The sequence below is a fragment of the Doryrhamphus excisus genome, linkage group LG4 (assembly GCF_037039965.1).
Source record: "Doryrhamphus excisus strain RoL-2023G ecotype Guam linkage group LG4, RoL_Dexc_Guam_v1.1, whole genome shotgun sequence".
NCBI classification, from domain to species: Eukaryota; Metazoa; Chordata; class Actinopteri; order Syngnathiformes; family Syngnathidae; genus Doryrhamphus; species Doryrhamphus excisus.
Window position 1 is genome coordinate 21949857 of NC_136360.1, and position 22644 is coordinate 21972500.

The window sequence follows — 22644 nt, forward strand, 5'->3', positions numbered from 1 at the left end:
CCATGCCTGTACATTTTATTTGTTCTTTTTCATTCCAGTATTTTCTAGCAAGACCTCAAGTGCAGTTCAAGGACTTGGCGTGCAATCTAAATTCGCTAAGAGAGTTACTGACTGTGGACGAAGGGGAAACCGCTCTGGTCGATCTGCAATCTCAGCTGTGTAACCTGCCCGCTAACATCCTGAACGATGCACAGCGCCTCTTTCTGTCTCAGGTGGACGCAAGACCGTTGTTAACGGTAGGAAAACAAATCAGTATTTCCCAAAATAAAAAGACCGGATTAAATGCGTTTAGTGTTTTCCATTCAACCCCTCATCAGATGGACAAGGTCATTCCAGCCAATGTGACCGACCGGTTGGAAATCATGCAAAGCATCAAGTCTGTTTCCCAGCAGCTGAATGTCATCATGGCGAGTGTAAGAACTCACACTCACTGTGGGAAATATTATAATGATATAGTATCTCCCAAAAATGTTGTATTCCACTTTAAATAATCATCATTCTCTCATATCTCTGCCTTCCATCAGTTCCCGTCACTTTCCAGTTTCATGGACATGAGCAAGGAATTCCGCCTCGTGTTTTCAAAGGATCGGACCGTTCTACACCAGCAACGTTTTCAGGCTTTCTCAAACATCATGTGTCGTCGCACTGATAACGGTGAACCCACCCCTTCAATCAATTGGTATGAAGACCTGGGCGGGAAGGCCTTCTTGGAGAAAACCAGCACTGAAGACAAGAACCTTCATCATGGCCATCACAACAACAGTCAGTAAAAGTTTTCATACCTTCATTCAAAATACAGTAGCTGTTTTTAAATAGTCCACTTCCACACGGATAGGGAGGATAACTATTAAGTTATTTAACCTTTAACATGAACATTAATCAAACGTAATAATTTTTTCTGGGTACATGATACCATACAGCATTCATATCAAACTTGCGCCAAATGCGGACTTACCACTTCCACACGGATAGGGAGGATAACTATTAACAGTTATTTAACCTTTAACATGAACATTAATCAAACGTAATAATTTTTTCTGGGTACATGATACCATACAGCATTCATATCAAACTTGCGCCAAATGCGGACTTACCACTTCCACACAGATAGGGAGGATAACTATTTAGTTATTTAACTTTTAACATGAACATTAATCAAACGTAATAATTTTTTCTGGGTACATGATACCATACAGCATTCATATCAAACTTGCGCGAAATGCGGACTTACCACTTCCACACGGATAGGGAGGATAACTATTAACAGTTATTTAACCTTTAACATGAACATGAATCAAACGTAATAATTTTTTCTGGGTACATGATACCATACAGCATCCATATCAAACTTGCGCCAAATGCGGACTTACCACTTCCACACGGATAGGGAGGATAACTATTAAGTTATTTAACCTTTAACATGAACATTAATCAAACGTAATAATTTTTTGTGGGTACATGATACCATACAGCATACATATCAAACTTGCGCCAAATGCGAACTTACCACTTCCACACGGATAGGGAGGATAACTATTAAGTTATTTAACCTTTAACATGAACATTAATCAAACGTAATAATTTTTTCTGGGTACATGATACCATACAGCATCCATATCAAACTTGCGCCAAATGCGGACTTACCACTTCCACACGGATAGGGAGGATAACTATTAACAGTTATTTAACCTTTAACATGAACATTAATCAAACGTAATAATTTTTTGTGGGTACATGATACCATACAGCATCCATATCAAACTTGCGCCAAATGCGGACTTACCACTTCCACACGGATGGGGAGGATAACTATTTAGTTATTTAACCTTTAACATGAACATTAATCAAACGTAATAATTTTTTTCTGGGTACATGATACCATACAGCATACATATCAAACTTGCGCCAAATGCAAACTTACCACTTCCACACAGATAGGGAGGATAACTATTTAGTTATTTAACCTTTAACATGAACATTAATCAAACGTAATAATTTTTTCTGGGTACATGATACCATACAGCATTCATATCAAACTTGCGCGAAATGCGGACTTACCACTTCCACACGGATAGGGAGGATAACTATTAACAGTTATTTAACCTTTAACATGAACATGAATCAAACGTAATAATTTTTTCTGGGTACATGATACCATACAGCATCCATATCAAACTTGCGCCAACTGCGGACTTACCACTTCCACACGGATAGGGAGGATAACTATTAAGTTATTTAACCTTTAACATGAACATTAATCAAACGTAATAATTTTTTGTGGGTACATGATACCATACAGCATCCATATCAAACTTGCGCCAAATGCGGACTTACCACTTCCACACGGATAGGGAGGATAACTATTAAGTTATTTAACCTTTAACATGAACATTAATCAAACGTAATAATTTTTTCTGGGTACATGATACCATACAGCATCCATATCAAACTTTCGCCAAATGCAGCCCACAGGCCGCGAGTTTTAGACCCCTGATCTAAATCGTCACACAGGCTAACTCAAGGATCGAAGGACAGAATTTGATATCTTTATTTCATGTCCAATGCTTTCATTCCAAACCTGTCAAATTTGTATTTTGTATTTGAATCATGAATAATTTTGTACTCTTTTCCTCCACCAAAAGCTCCATTTTGTCAGAAGTTTATTAGAGGGCTTGAATCCAGTCCTTTGACTCGCATTGCATGGCGAGCAATGAAACCGCTTTTGGCTGGAAAACTCCTGTACGCACCCAACACGCCTGCAGTTGAACAAGTTATGAAAGAGGTAAACTTTTTTTTTTTGTGCATTCTGTTCTCCTTGTAAAGTCATGCCAAAATGTTGTGTTGCTGCTGGATGTTCACAGTATCAGAGTGATACTTTTGTGGGGGCGCTGGAGCCTATCCCAGCTGTCTCGGGGCGAGAGGCGTGGTACATGCAAACTCCACACAGAGATGGCCTAGCTGTGGCCTATGGCCTTGCTGATGACCAGCTCCTAGCTGTGAGGTCTGCGCGCTAACCACTAGACCGCCGTGCCGCCCATGAGCAATAACTATAAAGTTGAATCTAATCTAATCTAATCTAGTATGCGAGCGTATTAATTAAAATAAAATCCTCTATTTGAGTAGCACTGCTGTAAAGCAACAGAATAATAGAAATGTTTACATTCAAAACAATTGTTTTTGTATTATTTATATCAATTGAAGGTGAACCAGACTTTTCAAGACCTGGAGATCTTCCAGGATCTAGCCAAGGCTTGGTCGGAGCTGGGCCCCAAAATCCAGAATTTTATGATGACTCGTAAGGAAGTTGTGCAACTGAAGGTTAGACTCCCTCATCTGTTCCTATATAATCGCTAATGGTGTATTCATTTTAATGTGCTTTATGTGTGCCGTGTGTGGTGGGGGCCAGCGTTTGCTTAAGAATCCAGATGTTGCTGAGCTGGTCGACCTGCAACTCCAGAACACATCCTGGACAGCCTCGCAGATTGCATATTTCCTATCCAGTCCCTCGCCGTATGCACCACCACAGAAGCCTGGAGAACCTTCAACCTGGCTGGATACCTACAATGACCTCAACCTCACCATCACATCTCTTGCACAAGTCTCTCAGGTTTAGTAGTGGCACTTTCTTCCTCCATAATATATATATAATATATACATATATATAATATAATATAACAAAAATAGGTTTTTATCACCGTAAGAACATAGCCAGAGTCCGCCCGTTTCTCTCTCAGGCCTCTCTCTTCTATCTTTTTATTCGTATTTTATGCTTTTAGTTTTTAGCTTTTAACTCCAGTGTTTCCTCAGTAGGGGGGTGGGTCCAACACACTGCTGAGGGGGTGCCATCCTTCCCTTACAAAAAAATATATTTATCAATATATTACTTGAAATATATTGTATTATATTATATATATTATTTTTCCATTATATTTTCCAATGCATTATATATTATAAATACACGGAATAATATATTTTTGTACATATATTATATATTCATGTAATATATGGCAATATATTGCAGAATATACAAATGATTGCCGCTTTCAATATATTGAAATATATTAAATCCAAATATAATATGAGTTTATATATTATAAAATATAAAATATATTTCCTAATACATTGCATTATATTTGCCAATATACTGCAATATATTTTTTCTATAACAAAAAGAAAATATATTTATAAATATATTACTTTAAATATATTGTATTATATTATAATATATTATTTTTCCATTATATTTTCCAATACATTATATATTATAAATACATGGAATAATATATTTTTGTACATATATTATACAATATATTATATATTCATGTAATATATGGCAATATATTGCAGAATATACAAATGATTGCCGCTTTCAATATATTGAAATATATTAAATCCAAATATAATATGAGTTTATATATCCCAAATTATATGCAATTTTATATATGTAAAAATATAGTCCTTTTTTGGTCTTGAACGCAAGATATTTTTTATATGTATCAATACACACATATATGATCTATGCATATATTGCAATATATTGGAAAATATAAACATAAGATCCCATATATGGAAATATATTTCCTAATACATTGCATTATATTTGCCAATATACTGCAATATTTTTTTTTTCCATAAGGGTTGGGTCCCTTCGACCCGGCCGGCTAGGGGTTCCTCCCTTTAATGTGGGGGTCCGCCCATGTGTCAGATTCAGGAAAAGTGCTATACAAATAAAGTTGATTTGATTTAATAGTCTGTTAAGTCTGCTTCTCATCATCAGTGTTTTTGCGCTTATCTCCCCAACAGTGTTTCTCCACCAACAAGATGGAGGGGTTGAGTAGTGAAGACCAGCTGATCAGCAGGGCTTTGGAGCTCGTGGAGAACAGACAGTTTTGGGCAGGGGTGGTGTTTCTGCTTCCTGATTCTTCTTCTCCTGAGCTGCCGCCGCATGTCACGTACAAGATTCGAATGGACAGCGAGGATGTTACCCGTACTCATAAGATCAGGGACAGGTAAGCTGATGCTTATTGACGCAGTATCCCATTTTTCACTGACCGCCATGTTTGTATAGCTGAAGGGCATCTATTATGCTTTTTGGACTTTTCTGACCCATAAATGTAGTTAGAATGTTGTATTTTTGTACACCCTGGACTGGTGGCCAGCCAATCACAGGGCACATATAGACAAACAACCATTCACACTCACATTCATACCTATGGACAATTTGGAGTCGCTAATTAACCTAGCATGTTTTTGGAATGTGGGAGGAAAACCGGAGTACCCGGAGAAAAACCATGCATGCACGGGGAGAACATGCAGACTCCACACAGAGATGGCCGAGGGTGGGTAAAGACAAAATAAGAAGCCAAAAAGTTACCACTTCCACACAAAATAGGAGGAGAACTCATTAATTCATCCATTTTCTACCGCTTATCCTCACAAGGGTCGCGGGGGTGCTGGAGCCTATCCCAGCTGTCTTCGGGCAAGAGAGGCGGGGTACACCCTGGACTGGTGGCCAGCCAATCACAGGGCACATATAGACAAACAACCATTCACACTCACATTCATACCTATGGACAATTTGGAGTCGCTAATTAACCTAGCATGTTTTTGGAATGTGGGAGGAAAACCGGAGTACCCGGACAAAAACCCACGCATGCACGGGGAGAACATGCAAACTCCACACAGAGATGGCCGAGGGTGGAATTGAACCCTGGTCTCCTAGCTGTGAGGTCTGCGCGCTAACCACTAGACCACCGTGCCGGAAATAGAGCTGGAATAGGTGCAGATTCTGGAAGATCCAGAAAATTTTCTGTGCAGGTTATTGTGTGTTGCTGCTCTATAGGAGTCCCCAACTCAATACAAAGGGTGGAAAAATTAGCATAATAGGTCCCCTGTAAATGTGCTATATATATATATATATATATATTTATCAAAGTCTGATGTTTTGATTGCTTGTGAATTTTTTTTTTTTCGATGCAGGTTTTGGCATCCCACCGCGGCAGCTGACCCCTTTAAATACATGCGCTACGTTGTGAGTGGATTTGTGTATGTTCAGGACTTGGTAGACAGAGCTTTGACTCGCATCTTGACTGGAGCTCCACAAAGGACCGGCATCTACGTTCAGCAGATGCCGTACCCATGCCATGTGGATGATGGGTGGGTCATATACATAAAAAAAATATATAAAAATATACATATATTAAAAAAAAAAAAAAAAAAATTAATACATAGGTTGTTCTGATTTGTGGTTGTATTATTACATCCTATTAAGAAACAAAATATGCATATTGAAGCGATTTTTACATATTTGCCTACATTAAGCCTTTTCAAGCATAACATAAATAAATGGCCTAAAATAGCTGGGATAGGCTCCAGCATACATACGACACTAGTGAGAATAAGCGACTGATATTTGATAGTGATATTCACTTCTCTACCCCAAGTATTATATAAGTTGAAGCACATTTAATTGCCTTTGGTTCCCATTGTTTTTATATACAATATTATATGTATATACAATATACAATACACCCAATATCATATTAAAAAAAATCTATTTTAAACGATGTCCCTACGGACTCCCCTAATCGAGAGAGCACTTATTTAACCATGTTATGTCAAGTCAAATTTGACTATAGGGGTGTTATTTCATGTCTAGAGGTCTCTAATCTTTAAAACTATTGTTTAAACTTGAATGAAAATATGAAAACTATGTAAATATTCAATTTACATATTGGATCAAGAACCAATTGACTGTGATAACGAAATACAGTACTGTAGTATTTTATATAGTATTATAGTAGTTTGAATATTATAGTGTGTTGTAGTCTTTAAGTTGCTGTATCGCAAACCTTGCTCAGTTAATTCAATTTATTCAACGTGTTTTTTGAGGATTATTTATTTTGATTCCTTTTGTAAATTATTTCAAAAACATTTTCACAAACTAAAATGATATCCCGTTGATCCGTCTCACAGTTTCCTCCGAGTGTTGAACCGCTCCCTGCCCCTCTTCATGACGCTGGCGTGGATCTATTCAGTGGCGATGATCATCAAGGGTGTGGTGTACGAGAAGGAAGCCAGGCTGAAAGAAACCATGAAAATCATGGGTGTGAATTCAGGGACCCTGTGGCTCAGCTGGTTCATCAGCAGCCTCGTACCTTTCCTGCTGTCGGCTGCACTCCTTATTGCTGTGGTGAAGGTAAGAAGAAGTCTCACTCTGTATGAAAAGTACTAACAAAATATGCACACTGTAATACATTCATTCATTTCTACTGCTTTTCCTCACGAGGGTCGTCGGGGGGTTGCTGGAGCCTATCCCAGCTGTCTTCGGGCGTAAGGCGGGGTACACCCTGGACTGGTGGCCAGCCAATCACAGGGCACATGTAGACAAACAACCATTCACACTCACATTCATACCTATGGACAATTTGGAGTCGCTAATTAACTTAGCATATTTTTGGAATGTGGGAGGAAACCGGAGAAAACCCATGCATGAACGGAGAGAACATGCAAACTCCACACAGAGATGGCCAAGGATGGAATTGAACTCGGGTCTCCTAGCTGTGAAGCTTGTGTGCTAACCACCCGGCCTCTGTGCAGCCCTGGTTCAGTATATTTTTCATCAAAATAGTAGTCATGCCAAAATGTTGTGTTGCTGCTGGATGTTCACAGTATCCGAGTGATACTGTTGTGGAGGTGCTGGAGCCTATCCCAGCTGTCTTCAGGCAAGAGGCAGGCTACACAGGCTTCACAGCTAGGAGACCAGGGTTCAATTCCACCCTCGGCCATCTCTGTGTGGAGTTTGCATGTTCTCCCCGTGCATGCGTGGGTTTTCTCCGGGTACTCCGGTTTCCTCCCACATTCCAAAAACATGCTAGGTTAATTAGCGACTCCAAATTGTCCATATGTATGAATGTGAGTGTGAATGGTTGTTTGTCTATATGTGCCATGTGATTGGCTGGCTGGCGACCAGTCCAGATTGGGATAGGCTCCAGCACCCCCACAACAGTATCACTCAGATACTGTGAACATCCAGCAGCAACACAACATTTTGGCATGACTACTATTTTGATGAAAAATATACTGAACCAGGGCTGCACAGCGACCGGGTGGTTAGCACACAGGCTTCACAGCTAGGGGACCAGGGTTCAATTCCACCCTCGGCCATCTCTGTGTGGAGTTTGCATGTTCTCCCCGTGCATGCGTGGGTTTTCTCTGGGTACTCCGGTTTCCTCCCACATTCCAAAAACATGCTAGGTTAATTAGCGACTCCAAATTGTCCATAGGTATGAATGTGAGTGTGAATGGTTGTTTGTCTATATGTGCCCTGTGATTGGCTGCCTACCAGTCCAGGGTGTACCCCGCCTCTCTTGCCCGAAGACAGCTGGGATAGGCTCCAGCACCCCTATGACAGTATCACTCAGATATTGTGAACATCCAGCAGCAACACAACATTTTGGCATGACTGTGCCCTGTGATTGGCTGGCGACCGGTCCCCGCCTCTCGCCGAACACGGCTTGGATAGGCTCCAGCACCCTCCACTCTCACAATACTACCGGTCTCAAGTGGAAGCCATAACAGTTGCATAAAAATACTCATATTTAAACCTGAATCTTAACATTTGTTTCCTGTGTGTTTTGTTCTAGTTGGGTGAAATCCTGCCATACAGCAACCCGGTTGTCGTGTTTTTTTTCCTGTCGGCGTTTGCCACCGCCACTATCATGCAGTGTTTCCTCATCTCAACTTTCTTCTCCAAGGCCAACATGGCCGCTGCATGTGGCGGGCTTATTTACTTCAGCCTCTACCTTCCCTACGTACTATGTGTAGCCTGGCAAGACCAGCTCAACACAACTCATAAAATTTTTGCCGTAAGTAAAGTCATAAATAATCATTACGTTTTTATTACTGACCACTTAAGTCATTTCTTCTTGCTTTTTTAGAGTTTTCTGTCCCCTGTGGCATTCGGATTAGGGTGCGGGTATTTCTCACAGTATGAGGAGCAAGGCATCGGAATCCAATGGCACAACTTGCAGTCCAGTCCTGTTCAGGGAGAATCATACAACCTAAGTATGGTTATAGTTATGCTTTGGGTGGATGCCTTCATCTACGCCGTTGCAGCCTTGTACATCGAAGCCGTGTTCCCCGGTATGGTTGCACTCTTTCAATAATACAGTATCCATGTGTATCTGTATCGGTATTATGGTCATATAACTTGTGTGTACTTAAGGTGACTATGGCATCCCCCAACCGTGGCACTTCGCCTTTCATATCAACTACTGGATTGGAATACCTCTGGAGGCCGGCATGCCCATTCCGTCTGCCCCTCCTGAGCAGGATGAAGGTGAGGTTTCAAGTTGCTGCACATTATACTGCTTTCTCGAGTCGCCGTGTGAATGTACACAGGTACAGTAAGGTGCTTCTCGACTAAGGATATTTGCGTTTTTTTCTTTGCATCGGTATCGGCCGATACGCGCGTGGGTTTGCCGATGTATTTTTCCACCGCATGATTTACAGTCAGGCATCTTTGTGTTGCCCCGGCAGCAGAGGACCCCGCAACACACGTATTCGCGGTACATCACATCAAGAGCGCGTTTTCACAAGTAATAAGAGTTAGCTTGCTTTTAACACTTTTTACTAAGCCCCATCACATTTCACTGGGTGATCGCTAGGCATAACAGTTTTAAGTCATGGGGTCTCAAACACGCGGCCCGCGGGCCAAGTGTGGCCCGCAGGACACTAGTTTGAGGCCCCCGCCTTGATATGAAAGTTTAATGTCAGTGCGGCCCGCGCAAGTTTGATATGGATGCTGTATGGTATCATGTACCCAGAAAAAATTATTACGTTTGATTAATGTTCATGTTAAAGGTTAAATAACTGTTAATAGTTATCCTCCCTATCCGTGTGGAAGTGGTAAGTTTTTGGCTATTTAAGTTGAAAGGAAATAACTTGAAGGCTACCGTTTAGGTCGCTAGCTCTCTAGTTTGCGAGTTAGCATGTGTCTCAAGACCCTGCAGTTGCGCAATATGTTGTAAATAAAAAGAGTATAAATGTGACTATAGTCGTGTTTTGTCATGTCTATAAAAAAAGATTTATCTCTCCGAAAATACTTAGCAAAATATGTATAAATCATGGGTCTCAAACATGCGGCCCGCGGGCCAAATGTGGCCCGCAGGACACTAGTTTGAGCCCCCTGCCTTGATCTGAAAGTTTAATGTTAGCGCGGCCCGCGCAAGTTTGATACGGATGCTGTATGGTATCATGTACCCAGAAAAAATGATTACGTTTGATTAATGTTCATGTTGAAGGTTAAATAACTGTTAATAGTTATCCTCCCTATCCGTGTGGAAGTGGTAAGTTTTTGGCTATTTAAGTTGAAAGGAAATAACTTGAAGGCTACCGTTTAGGTCGCTAGCTCTCTAGTTTGCGAGTTAGCATGTGTCTCAAGACCCTGCAGTTGCGCAATATGTTGTAAATAAAAAGAGTATAAATGTGACTATAGTCGTGTTTATCATGTCTATAAAAAAAGATTTATCTCTCCGAAAATACTTAGCAAAATATGTATAAATCATGGGTCTCAAATGTGGCCCGCAGGACACTAGTTTGAGGCCCCCGCCTTGATCTGAAAGTTTAATGTTAGCGCGGCCCGCGCAAGTTTGATACGGATGCTGTATGGTATCATGTACCCAGAAAAAATTATTACGTTTGATTCATGTTCATGATAAAGGTTAAATAACTGTTAATAGTTATCCTCCCTATCCGTGTGGAAGTGGTAAATTTGAGACCCCTGGTTTAAGTCATGGTGTGACAACAAGAAAGCCCAAAAACATCACATACCAACGCAACAGACCAAATAAAATGTGTTTAAATGTGTGTTTAAAAAAAGCTGAATCCTACTGTGTTCAGTGTTTACATTTCAATAAATATTTGTTTAAACATGAGACCTGGAATATTTGTTATCATGGTTTTTCATGTAAATTGAGAGATCAAGAGCAATATCGGTCCAAGCAAAATCGGCTGAGGGTGATGGAAAAAAATCGGTAACAAAAAAAAAAACCCATATCGGTCGATCCCTAATCTCGACTGTTGTTGTTCCGATACCTAGTATTTCCTCTATTGTGCAATGAAATGTGCAGTTTACTCACTTTTGTGAGATTCCTTAAATTTGACTTTTTGGCCAAACGGATCACTTTGTGTTTATAGATCACATTGAACCAGAACCGAGTAACCTGGTCCTTGGTGTCAACATATCAAACTTGGTGAAACTCTACAAGAAGGGAGCCAAGTTGGCTGTCAATCACCTCAACCTGAAGTTCTACGAGGGGCAGATCACATCCTTTCTGGGTCACAACGGAGCAGGCAAAACTACTACCATGTAAGGGCGCATTGACTTAGTTATCTCTGATACTTTATATACTTTATACTACGTGTTACATACTTGAAATGAATCATGAATGTATTGTTTTTATAAAGGAACTATGCTAAAAAGATACTGAAATCCCATCATGTTCAGGTTGTACTTAGTAGCATCTATGGGGGGGTTATGTTTCAGATCTGTCCTGACGGGTTTGTTCCCACCTACCTCGGGGACAGTGTTCATCAATGGGAAGGATATCCGCTACGATATGGATGTCATTCGAAGAACCTTGGGAGTGTGTCCACAGCACAATGTCCTCTTTGACACGTAAGGACTGTTTTACTTCTCCGACACTCAACTAACTCTATATTTCAGTATGTGGAATCAAACTATGGAATGGATTGAGTAAGGGAATCAAACAATGCACAACGATGAGCCAATTCAAGAAACAATACAAGCAGTTGATGTTTGCTAAATACAAGGATGAAGAGTCTTGAACCAGTCATGATGTGCTATATATATCACTATATTGACACTTACTATGGTACCCATTATGGCATTGGATGCTCATATCACCTCCTTTGGTACGTGACAAAAATTTAATTTAATTTAATTTAATTTATTTTAATTTAATTTAATTTAATTTAATTTAATTTAATTTAATTTAATTTAATTTAATTTAATTTAATTTAATTTAATTTAATTTAATCTAATTCAATATTTCATTTTATTTCGGGCCAAGCAAAATCGGCTATCAGCTGAGATGGAAAAAAATCGGTATCGGCATCGGCCCAAAAAAAAAACATATCGGTCGATCCCTAATCTGAACTGTTGTTGTTCTGATACCTAGTATTTAATTTAATTTAATTTAATTTAATTTAATTTAATTTAATTTAATTTAATTTAATTTAATTTAATTTAATTTAATTTAATTTAATTTAATTTAATTTAATTTAATTTAATTTAAACATTAATTTTAATTTTAATTTTAATTTTAATTTTAATTTTAATTTTAATTTTAATTTTAATTTTAATTTTAATTTTAATTTTAATTTTAATTTTAATTTTAATTTTAATTTTAATTTTAATTTTAATTTTAATTTTAATTTTAATTTTAATTTTAATTTTAATTTTAATTTTAATTTTAATTTTAATTTAATACTAGGTATCAGAACAACAACAGTTGAGATTAGGTATCAACAGATATGTAAATTAAATTAAATTAAATTAAATTATGAAAGCAGGAAGTGAACAAATGGAACAGTTACTGATTGTAAAAGTACCAGATGGAGGGGTCGGATTTAATAAGCTTTGCTTCTTCCTACTCCTTTTGGACATGTGGAACTGGGAACTGATTATATGATGCATTCAATTGTAATCTGATGCATGTTCAAATGAAATAAAACCATTTCCATTACCATTACCATATTAGGTACACCTGCAAATTGTGATGAAGTAATGTCTTTTGAAAGACCATGTTGCTGGAATGTATAATGTATCTGCATAGTAGTTGAATGTACTACTTAAATAGTTAATACATTTTGATTGTCTTTGTGTTTTCTTTCTTTACAGTCTGACAGTGGATGAGCACATGTGGTTTTATGGACGTCTAAAGGGTTTGACTGAAGACCAGGTCAAGGCAGAAGTGGACTCTCTTCTCGATGATGTCGGTCTGCTTCACAAGCGACACGAACAGACCAAAACTCTTTCTGGTGAGTCCACGATCTAGACATGCAGGATGATATTCTGTAATGGGACGTATTATGTTCATTTTTCAACTCTTTGGTCTCCTATAGAGCAAGCTACACACAATAACCCGCACAGAAAAACTTTTTTGATTTTTCAGAATCTGCACCTATTCCAGCTGTGTTTCCTTTGATGCCAAAACAGTCTGTTTTAATTTATTACAACCACGGCATGAATCTGGGCATGCCCACTCAGCTGTGAGTGGTCACACGCCCAAATTAAGAACCATATAAGGCAGGGGTCTCAAACTCAATTTACCTGGGGGCCACTGGAACTAGGGTCTGGGTGAGACTGGGCCGCATCAGGTTTTCCAAAAAAAGAAAACCGCATTTATTTAAAATAAATAAACAAATCAAGAATAAAGAAAATCAATCAATCAGTAATAAATAAATAAATATAATAATAATAATAATAAAAACATAAGAAACCACATATAGTTGGTGGGTAACAAATGATTTTTTTCAGATTAAAATGAACAAAGCATTATTAGAGCCCTGTAGACATGACAAAACACGACTATAGTCACATTTATACTCTTTTTATTTACAACATATTGCGCAACTGCAGGGTCTTGAGACACATGCTAACTCGCAAACTAGAGAGCTAGCGACCTAAACGGTAGCCTTCAAGTTATTTCCTTTCAACTTAAATAGCCAAAAACTTACCACTTCCACACGGATAGGGAGGATAACTATTAACAGTTATTTAACCTTTAACATGAACATTAATCAAACGTAATAATTTTTTCTGGGTACATGATACCATACAGCATCCATATCGAACTTGCGCGGCCGCACTAATATTAAACTTTCATATCAAGGCTGGGGCCTCAAACTAGTGTCCTGCGGGCCAAATGTAGCCCGCGGGCCGCGTGTTTGAGACCCCTGATATAAGGATTTCCGCCCCTGTGTGACATCACAAAGGGGCAGTTTTGGTGTCCTCCGGATGTGGAGCTGGAAGTCTAGGCTTCCCTACCGAGACTGCCGCCCCCGCAAGGGAGGAACATGAATGGATGGATGGTCAAGAAAAAAATACTTCCTGTTCCTGTTCCATTGCCTTCTCCCTACCAGGTGGAATGAAGCGGAAGCTGTCTGTGGCAATTGCATTCATTGGCGGCTCCAAGGTGGTTGTTTTGGATGAACCTACTGCAGGGGTTGACCCGTATGCCCGCAGGGGGATTTGGGACCTGCTGCTCAAGTACCGCAAAGGTAAACCACAGTTGTCATCAGTCTGAAAAGTTTGGACTTTTCTAGTAGAGGAAATAGTGAAACAATGTTTAGTCGATCTTCATATCTAACAACCACAACAATGTGCCACCTTCCATCAGACCGAACCATCATCCTGTCCACTCACTACATGGACGAGGCGGAGCTGCTTGGCGATCGCATCGCCATCATCTCCAACGGGAAGCTATGCTGCTGCGGCTCTCCGCTCTTTCTTAAATCCAAACTGGGATCTGGCTACTATCTGACTGTGGTCAAGAAGGAACCGTTGAGCCCCAGCACACCCACCACGACCAGTATCGACGCTGACAAGCCTGCTCCTACCAAGGTTTGATGTGTGTATATGTTCTGTCAAGAGGAGATATATAGGGTGACCCTAAAACTTACCACTTCCACACGGATAGGGAGGACAGTTATTTAACCTTTAACATGAACATTAATCAAACGTAATAATTTTTTCTCGGTACATGATTCCATACAGCAACGGTCTCAAACACGCGGCCCGCGGGCCAAATGTGGCCCGCAGAACCCTAGTTTGAGGCCCCCGCCTTGATATGAAAGTTTAATGTTAGTGCGGCCCCGCGCAAGTTTGATATGGATGCTGTATGGTATCACGTACCCAGAAAAAATTATTCTGTTTGATTAATGTTCATGTTAAAGGTTAAATAACTGTTAATAGTTATCCTCCCTATCCGTGTGGAAGTGGTAAGTTTTTGGCTATTTAAGTTGAAAGGAAATAACTTGAAGGCTACCGTTTAGGTCGCTAGCTCTCTAGTTTGCGAGTTAGCATGTGTCTCAAGACCCTGCAGTTGCGCAATATGTTGTAAATAAAAAGAGTATAAATGTGACTATAGTCGTGTTTTGTCATGTCTATAAAAAAAGATTTATCTCTCCGAAAATACTTAGCAAAATATGTATAAATCATGGGTCTCAAACACGCGGCCCGCGGGCTAAATGTGGCCCGCAGGACACTAGTTTGAGGCCCCCGCCTTGATATGAAAGTTTAATGTTAGTGCGGCCCCGCGCAAGTTTGATATGGATGCTGTATGGTATCATGTACCCAGAAAAAATTATTACGTTTGATTAATGTTCATGTTAAAGGTTAAATAACTGTTAATAGTTATCCTCCCTATCCGTGTGGAAGTGGTAAGTTTTTGGCTATTTAAGTTGAAAGGAAATAACTTGAAGGCTACCGTTTAGGTCGCTAGTTCTCTAGTTTGCGAGTTAGCATGTGTCTCGAGACCCTGCAGTTGCGCCATATGTTGTCAGAGCTTTTATTGTAGAAAATCGGAATCAAAGCACTGAAAAAGTTTGGATATTTTTCTCTTTTTAATAAATGCTTTTTTGGGGGGGGGAAACCTAGCTCCAGCTTGTGTCTCAAGCTCCTAGCTAACTCGCAAACTAGAGAGCTAGCGACCTAAACGGTAGCCTTCATGTTATTTCCTTTCAACTTAAATAGCCAAAAACTAACCACTTCCACACGGATAGGGAGGATAACTATTAACAGTTATTTAACCTTTAACATGAACATTAATCAAACGTAATCATTTTTCCCGGGTACATGATACCATGCATTGGAATCTCATTGTGTTTCAGGATTGCGGGTTATTGGTTTGTGGAGACATCCGGCTGGCGAGTGACGGTAAAACATCATGTGAGTGTTTTTTTTCTTTTTTTTGTCAATCTGATAGAACGTGGAAACATATTCTGAATAAAGTATGATGAACTTGATGTAGATGTGGCTGCACTGCTCTCTATGGCACAACACTACATTCCTGGTGCAAGGCTGGTAGAAGAGTCAGGTCGTGAGGCGGTGATCAATCTCCCCCGGGAAGCGGCAAAGAACAGCAGCATGGCCGTCTTCCTGTCTGAGCTGGATGGGAAGCTAGCTGAGCTTGGAATCAGCAGCTACGGCTTGTCTGACAGCACATTGGAAGAAGTAAGTACACAAATGGCGGCACGGTGGATGAGTGGTTAGCGCGCAGACCTCACAGCTCGGAGACCAGGGTTCAATTCCACCCTCGTCCATCACGCAGACCTCACAGCTAGGAGACCAGGGTTCAATTCCACCCTCGTCCATCACGCAGACCTCACAGCTAGGAGACCAGGGTTCAATTCCACCCTCGTCCATCACGCAGACCTCACAGCTAGGAGACCAGGGTTTGATTCTACCCCCTCACCATCGCGCAGACATCACAGTTAGGAGACCAGGGTTCGATTCCACCCTCCTCCATTGCGCAGACCTCACAGCTAGGAGACCAGGGTTCGATTCCACCCTCGGTCATTGCGCAGACCTCACAGCTAGGAGACCAGCGTTCAATTCCACCATCGCCCATCGCGCAGATCTCACAGCTAGGAGACCAGGGTTCGATTTCACCTTCGTCCATCGCGCAGACCTCACAGCTAGGAGACCAGGGTTCGATTCCAACTTCGTCCATCGCGCAGACCTCACAGCTAGGAGACCAGGGTTCGGTTCCACCCTCGCCCATCGCGCAGACCTCACAGGGTTCAATTCCACCCTCGTCCATTGCGCAGACCTCACCAGGGTTCAATTCCACCCGCGTCCATCGCGCAGACCTCACAGCTAGGAGACCAGGGTTCGATTCCACCCTCGTCAATCGCGCAGACCTCACAGCTAGGAGACCAGGGTTCGACTCCACCCTCGTCAATCGCGCAGACCTCACAGCTAGGAGACCAGGGTTCGATTCCACCCTCGTCCATCGCGCCGCCTCACAGCTAGGAGACCAGGGTTCGATTCCACCCCCTCACCCATCGCGCAGACCTCACAGCTCTGAGACCAGGGTTCAATTCCACCTTCGTCCATCGCGCAGACCTCACAGCTCTGAGACCAGGGTTCAATTCCACCTTCGTCCATCGCGCAGACCTCACATCTAGGAGACCAGGGTTCGATTCCACCCTCCTCCATCGCACAGACCTCACAGCTAGAAGACCAGGGTTTGATTCCACCCTCGTCCATCGCGCAGACCTCACAGCTTGGAGACCAGCGTTCAATTCCACCATCGCCCATCGCGCAGACCTCACAGCTAGGAGACCAGGGTTCGGTTCCACCCTCGTCCATCGCGCAGACCTCACAGGGTTCAATTCCACCCTCGTCCATTGCGCAGACCTCACCAGGGTTCAATTCCACCCTCGTCCATCACGCAGACCTCACAGCTAGGAGACCAGGGTTCAATTCCACCCTCGACCGTCGCGCAGACCTCACAGCTAGGAGACCAGGGTTCAATTCCACCTTCGTCCATCGCGCAGACCTCACAGCTCTGAGACCAGGGTTCAATTCCACCTTCGTCCATCACGCGGACCTCACATCTAGGAGACCAGGGTTCGATTCCACCCTCCTCCATCGCGCAGACCTCACAGCTAGAAGACCAGGGTTTGATTCCACCCTCGTCCATCGCGCAGACCTCACAGCTTGGAGACCAGCGTTCAATTCCACCATCGCCCATCGCGCAGACCTCACAGCTAGGAGACCAGGGTTCGGTTCCACCCTCGTCCATCGCGCAGACCTCACAGGGTTCAATTCCACCCTCGTCCATTGCGCAGACCTCACAGCTAGGAGACCAGAGTTCGATTCCACCCTCGTCCATCACGCAGACCTCACAGCTAGGAGACCAGGGTTTGATTCCACCCCCTCACCATCGCGCAGACATCACAGTTAGGAGACCAGGGTTCGATTCCACCCTCGGTCATCGCGCAGACCTCACAGCTAGGAGACCAGCGTTCAATTCCACCATCGCCCATCGCGCAGATCTCACAGCTAGGAGACCAGGGTTCAATTTTACCCTCGTCCGTCGCGCAGACCTCACAGCTAGGAGACCAGGGTTCGATTCCAACTTCGTCCATCGCGCAGACCTCACAGGGTTCAATTCCACCCTCGTCCATTGCGCAGACCTCACCAGGGTTCAATTCCACCCTCGTCCATCACGCAGACCTCACAGCTAGGAGACCAGGGTTCGATTCCACCCTCGGTCATCGCGCAGACCTCACAGCTAGGAGACCAGCGTTCAATTCCACCATCGCCCATCGCGCAGATCTCACAGCTAGGAGACCAGGGTTCGATTCCAACTTCGTCCATCGCGCAGACCTCACAGCTAGGAGACCAGGGTTTGATTCCACCTTCGTCCATCGCGCAGACCTCACAGCTAGGAGACCAGGGTTCGGTTTCACCCTCGTCCATCGCGCAGACCTCACAGGGTTCAATTCCACCTTTGTCCATTGCGCAGACCTCACAGCTAGGAGACCAGAGTTCGATTCCACCCTCGGTCATCGCGCAGACCTCACAGCTAGGAGACCAGGGTTCGATTCCACCTTCGTCCATCGCGCAGACCTCACAGCTAGGAGACCAGGGTTCGGTTCCACCCTCGTCCATCGCGCAGACCTCACAGGGTTCAATTCCACCTTTGTCCATTGCGCAGACCTCACCAGGGTTCAATTCCACCCTCGTCCATCGCGCAGACCTCACAGCTAGGAGACCAGGGTTCGATTCCACCCTCGTCAATCGCGCAGACCACACAGCTAGGAGACCAGGGTTCGATTCCACCCTCGTCCATCGCGCCGCCTCACAGCTAGGAGACCAGGGTTCGATTCCACCCCCTCATCCATCGCGCAGACCTCACAGCTCTGAGACCAGGGCTCAATTCCACCTTCGTCCATCGCGCAGACCTCACATCTAGGAGACCAGGGTTCGATTCCACCCTCCTCCATCGCGCAGACCTCACAGCTAGAAGACCAGGGTTTGATTCCACCCTCGTACATCGCGCAGACCTCACAGCTTGGAGACCAGCGTTCAATTCCACCATCGCCCATCGCGCAGACCTCACAGCTAGGAGACCAGGGTTCGGTTCCACCCTCGTCCATCGCGCAGACCTCACAGGGTTCAATTCCACCTTCGTCCATCGCGCAGACCTCACAGCTAGAAGACCAGGGTTCGATTCCACCCTCGTCCATCGCGCAGACCTCACAGCTAGGAGACCAGGGTTCAATTCCACCCTCCTCCATCGCGCAGACCTCACAGCTAGGAGACCAGGGTTCAATTCCACCCTCGTCCATCGCGCAGACCATTCCTAGTCTTATACAAAAGCGGTGGTTGAAGCTGTAACCTCCAGAATTAGGAAACTAATTATTAATTAATTAATTACTGTCCTAGATCTTTCTTCGAGTGGCAGCGGAAACTGATGTTGATGCCGAACCAGAGATGGACGTCAATCCTTCTCAGCTGCTTCACCCATCAAAGCAGAGGCAACAGTCAGGTGTGTGTGTGTGTGTGATTGTACTGCACAGGGTGTCATGTTTGAGTCTGCCTCGCTGACTCTTTATTTTCCCAACTGCTGCCAGGAAGGACGTGGCTAAGTAATCAAGGTACGAAACAAATTCTAGTCAAGAAAACAAAATATCATTGCACAAAAAGATAGAAGTGAATTCAGGATGAATGAATGAATGATTGTCTTTTGTTATGCTAATTTGTAGCACCCGGATAATTCGGAGCAGGAGGGGATAGAAAAGAAAACTGTACATGTATGTTTGCATAAATGTGCGCATACGTATGTGTGAATGTGGGCGGTTGAGTGGTTAGCGCGCACACCTCACAGCTAGGAGACCAGGGTTCGATTCCACCCTCGGCCATCTCTGTGTGGAGTTTGCATGTTCTCCCCGTGCATGCGTGGGTTTTCTCCGGGTACTCCGGTTTCCTCCCACATTCCAAAAACATGCTAGGTTAATTAGCGACTCCAAATTGTCCATAGGTATGAATGTGAGTGTGAATGGTTGTTTGTCTATATGTGCCCTGTGATTGGCTGGCCACCAGTCCAGGGTGTACCCCTGCCTCTTGCCCGAAGACGGCTGGGATAGGCTCCAGCACCCCCACGACCCTCATGAGGAAAAAGTGGTAGAAAATGAATGACTGAATTATGTCTTTTGTTATGCTAATTTGGAGCGGCCGGATAATTTGGAGCAGGAGGGGATAGAAAAGAAAACTGTATATATTTGCATAAATGTGCGCATATGTGTGAATGTGGGCGGCACAGCGGTCGAGTGGTTAGTGCGCAGACCTCACATAGGAGACCAGGGTTCGATTCCACCCTCGGCCATCTCTGTGTGGAGTTTGCATGTTCTCCCCGTGCATGCGTGGGTTTTCTCTAGGAGACCAGGGTTCAAGTCCACCCTCGTCCATCGCGCAGACCTCACAGCTAGGAGACCAGGGTTCAATTCCACCCTCGCCCATCGCGCAGACCTCACAGCTAGGAGACCAGGGTTCGATTCCACCCTCGTCCATCGCGCAGACCTCACAGCTAGGAGACCAGGGTTCAATTCCACCCTCGCCCATCGCGCAGACCTCACAGCTAGGAGACCAGGCTTCAATCTCAATCCCAGCTAGGAGACCAGGGTTCAATTCCACCCTCGGCCATCTCTGTGTGGAGTTTGCATGTTCTCCCCGGGTTTTCTCCGGGTACTCCGGTTTCCTCCCACATTCCAAAAACATGCTAGGTTAATTAGCGACTCCAAATTGTCCATAATGTGAGTGTGAATGGTTGTTTGTCTATATGAGCCCTGTGATTGGCTGGCCACCAGTCCAAGGTGTAGCACTGTTTACATTGTGTTATCACAGAACCTCTGGAGATGGACATGCTGAGTGGAGATGGTCGAGGGAGGTTACCGTTGGCTGGATGGCGACTGACCTGGCAGCAGCTGAGAGCTCTCTTCATCAAACGATGCTTGTATGCTCGAAGGAGTCGTCGGGGTCTCTTTGCTCAGGTGAGGATGAAGCATTCTCTTCTTCTCTTATTCATCTGATCCGAGTCGCTCACATGCTGAGTATGTCTGTGCTTCAGATTGTCCTACCTGCTGTGTTTGTGCTGGCCGCTCTGACAGCCAGTGTCCTCATTCCACTACAAGGGGAGTACGTCGCCCTGAAGCTCCAGCCCTGGATGTATGGAGAACAGTACACGTTCTTCAGGTAGATATCAAATATTCACTTTCAACTGTTGTACCAGCAGCTCTTTTTGGTTCTTTATTGGTGCTATCTACTGGTTAACAACATCAGCACACTTATGATTGGTTGACCGGAACGGTCTAACATGAACCAGCACATACAGAACATATAAATTCAATGATATTAAAATGTCATGAAGCGAGATTATGGTAATAGTAATGGTTTTATTTCATTTGAACATGCATCAGATTACAATTGAATGCATCCCATAATCAGTTCCCAGTTCCACAAGGAGTAGGAAGAAGCAAAGCTTATTAAATCCTACCCCTCCATCTGGTACTTTTACAATCAGTAACTGTTACATCTGTTCACTTCCTGTTTTCCTAATATAATTCAAATGATTTATTTTATTTAATCATTTATTTAATTATTATATAAATAAAAATAAAAATTAAATAAAATAATAATTATATGTACATATATAATATTTTTATTTAATTATATAAATAAAAATAATAATTAAATAAAATAATAATTATATGTACATATATAATATTTTTATTTAATTATTTATTTTTGTTTTATTTTTTATTATAATATATGTATAATTATTATTTTATTTAATTATTCATTTTTGTTTTATTTTGTATTTATATAATATTTTTTTATGTATATAATAATAACAAATAAACAAAAATAAGTAATTAAATAAAATAATAATTATATATGTATATAATTATTTTTATTTAATTATATATATATAATTATTATTATATTTAATAATAAATGAATAAAATAAATAATAATAAATAAATAAAAATAATAACAAATTAAATAAAATAATAATTATATATATATATATAATTATTTTATTTAATTATATATATAATTATTATTTTATTAAATTTTTCATTTTTATTTAATGTTTTTTAATGTATTTTTGTTTTATTTTATTTATTTACTCTTCAGACTCTTCATCCTTGTATTTAGCAAACATCAACTGCTTGTATTGTTTCTTGAATTGGCTCATCGTTGTGCATTGTTTGAGATCACCCGTACTGTGCTGTAGGTGTGTTAGCGTGAGCAATTCAAGCGCTCCTTTTCTCTGACATGCTGAAAACGACCTGGTGTCGGATGGTATGTTATGTCTTACCGTTTATTGTTATTCTGTCCTCTGCTCACATATTTAAAGCAATGACGCTCCTGGAAATCAAACCATGAACAACCTACTGGATGCTCTGCTGGACGAGCCAGGTTTTGGAACCAAGTGTATGAAGATGGAAAACAACAGCGTGTAAGACAACAGTTAAAGCATTTACGTCTTAAACCAGGGGTCTCAAACACACAAATGTGGCCCGTAGGACACTAGTTTGAGG

The 22644-nt window shown here is 42.1% G+C and overlaps 1 protein-coding gene across 8 annotated transcripts in view; it reads left to right on the top strand.

The window, feature by feature from the left end:
- Nucleotides 1–22644, top strand: part of abca7 (ATP-binding cassette, sub-family A (ABC1), member 7) — a 56639-nt gene that overhangs the window by 8204 nt on the left and 25791 nt on the right. For 6 of the 8 annotated variants that reach the window (XR_013627309.1, XM_078790373.1, XM_078790377.1 and 3 more), the window contains exons 7-30: nt 39–236; nt 318–413; nt 525–762; nt 2643–2782; nt 3202–3318; nt 3407–3607; nt 4804–5009; nt 5980–6156; nt 6976–7198; nt 8646–8867; nt 8940–9144; nt 9227–9340; nt 11200–11371; nt 11549–11680; nt 12926–13065; nt 14170–14307; nt 14427–14650; nt 15919–15976; nt 16059–16261; nt 19487–19589; nt 19675–19698; nt 20945–21090; nt 21168–21292; nt 22461–22562. Coding sequence is in view for 7 of the 8 variants with exons in the window: in XM_078790373.1 (XP_078646499.1) it covers nt 39–236; nt 318–413; nt 525–762; nt 2643–2782; nt 3202–3318; nt 3407–3607; nt 4804–5009; nt 5980–6156; nt 6976–7198; nt 8646–8867; nt 8940–9144; nt 9227–9340; nt 11200–11371; nt 11549–11680; nt 12926–13065; nt 14170–14307; nt 14427–14650; nt 15919–15976; nt 16059–16261; nt 19487–19589; nt 19675–19698; nt 20945–21090; nt 21168–21292; nt 22461–22562 (3704 nt within the window). In the remaining variant the exon portion in view is untranslated. The remainder of the gene's footprint in view (nt 1–38; nt 237–317; nt 414–524; nt 763–2642; nt 2783–3201; nt 3319–3406; nt 3608–4803; nt 5010–5979; nt 6157–6975; nt 7199–8645; nt 8868–8939; nt 9145–9226; nt 9341–11199; nt 11372–11548; nt 11681–12925; nt 13066–14169; nt 14308–14426; nt 14651–15918; nt 15977–16058; nt 16262–19486; nt 19590–19674; nt 19699–20944; nt 21091–21167; nt 21293–22460; nt 22563–22644) is intronic. The other 2 variants (XM_058072401.2, XM_078790375.1) reach the window with 1 other exon arrangement.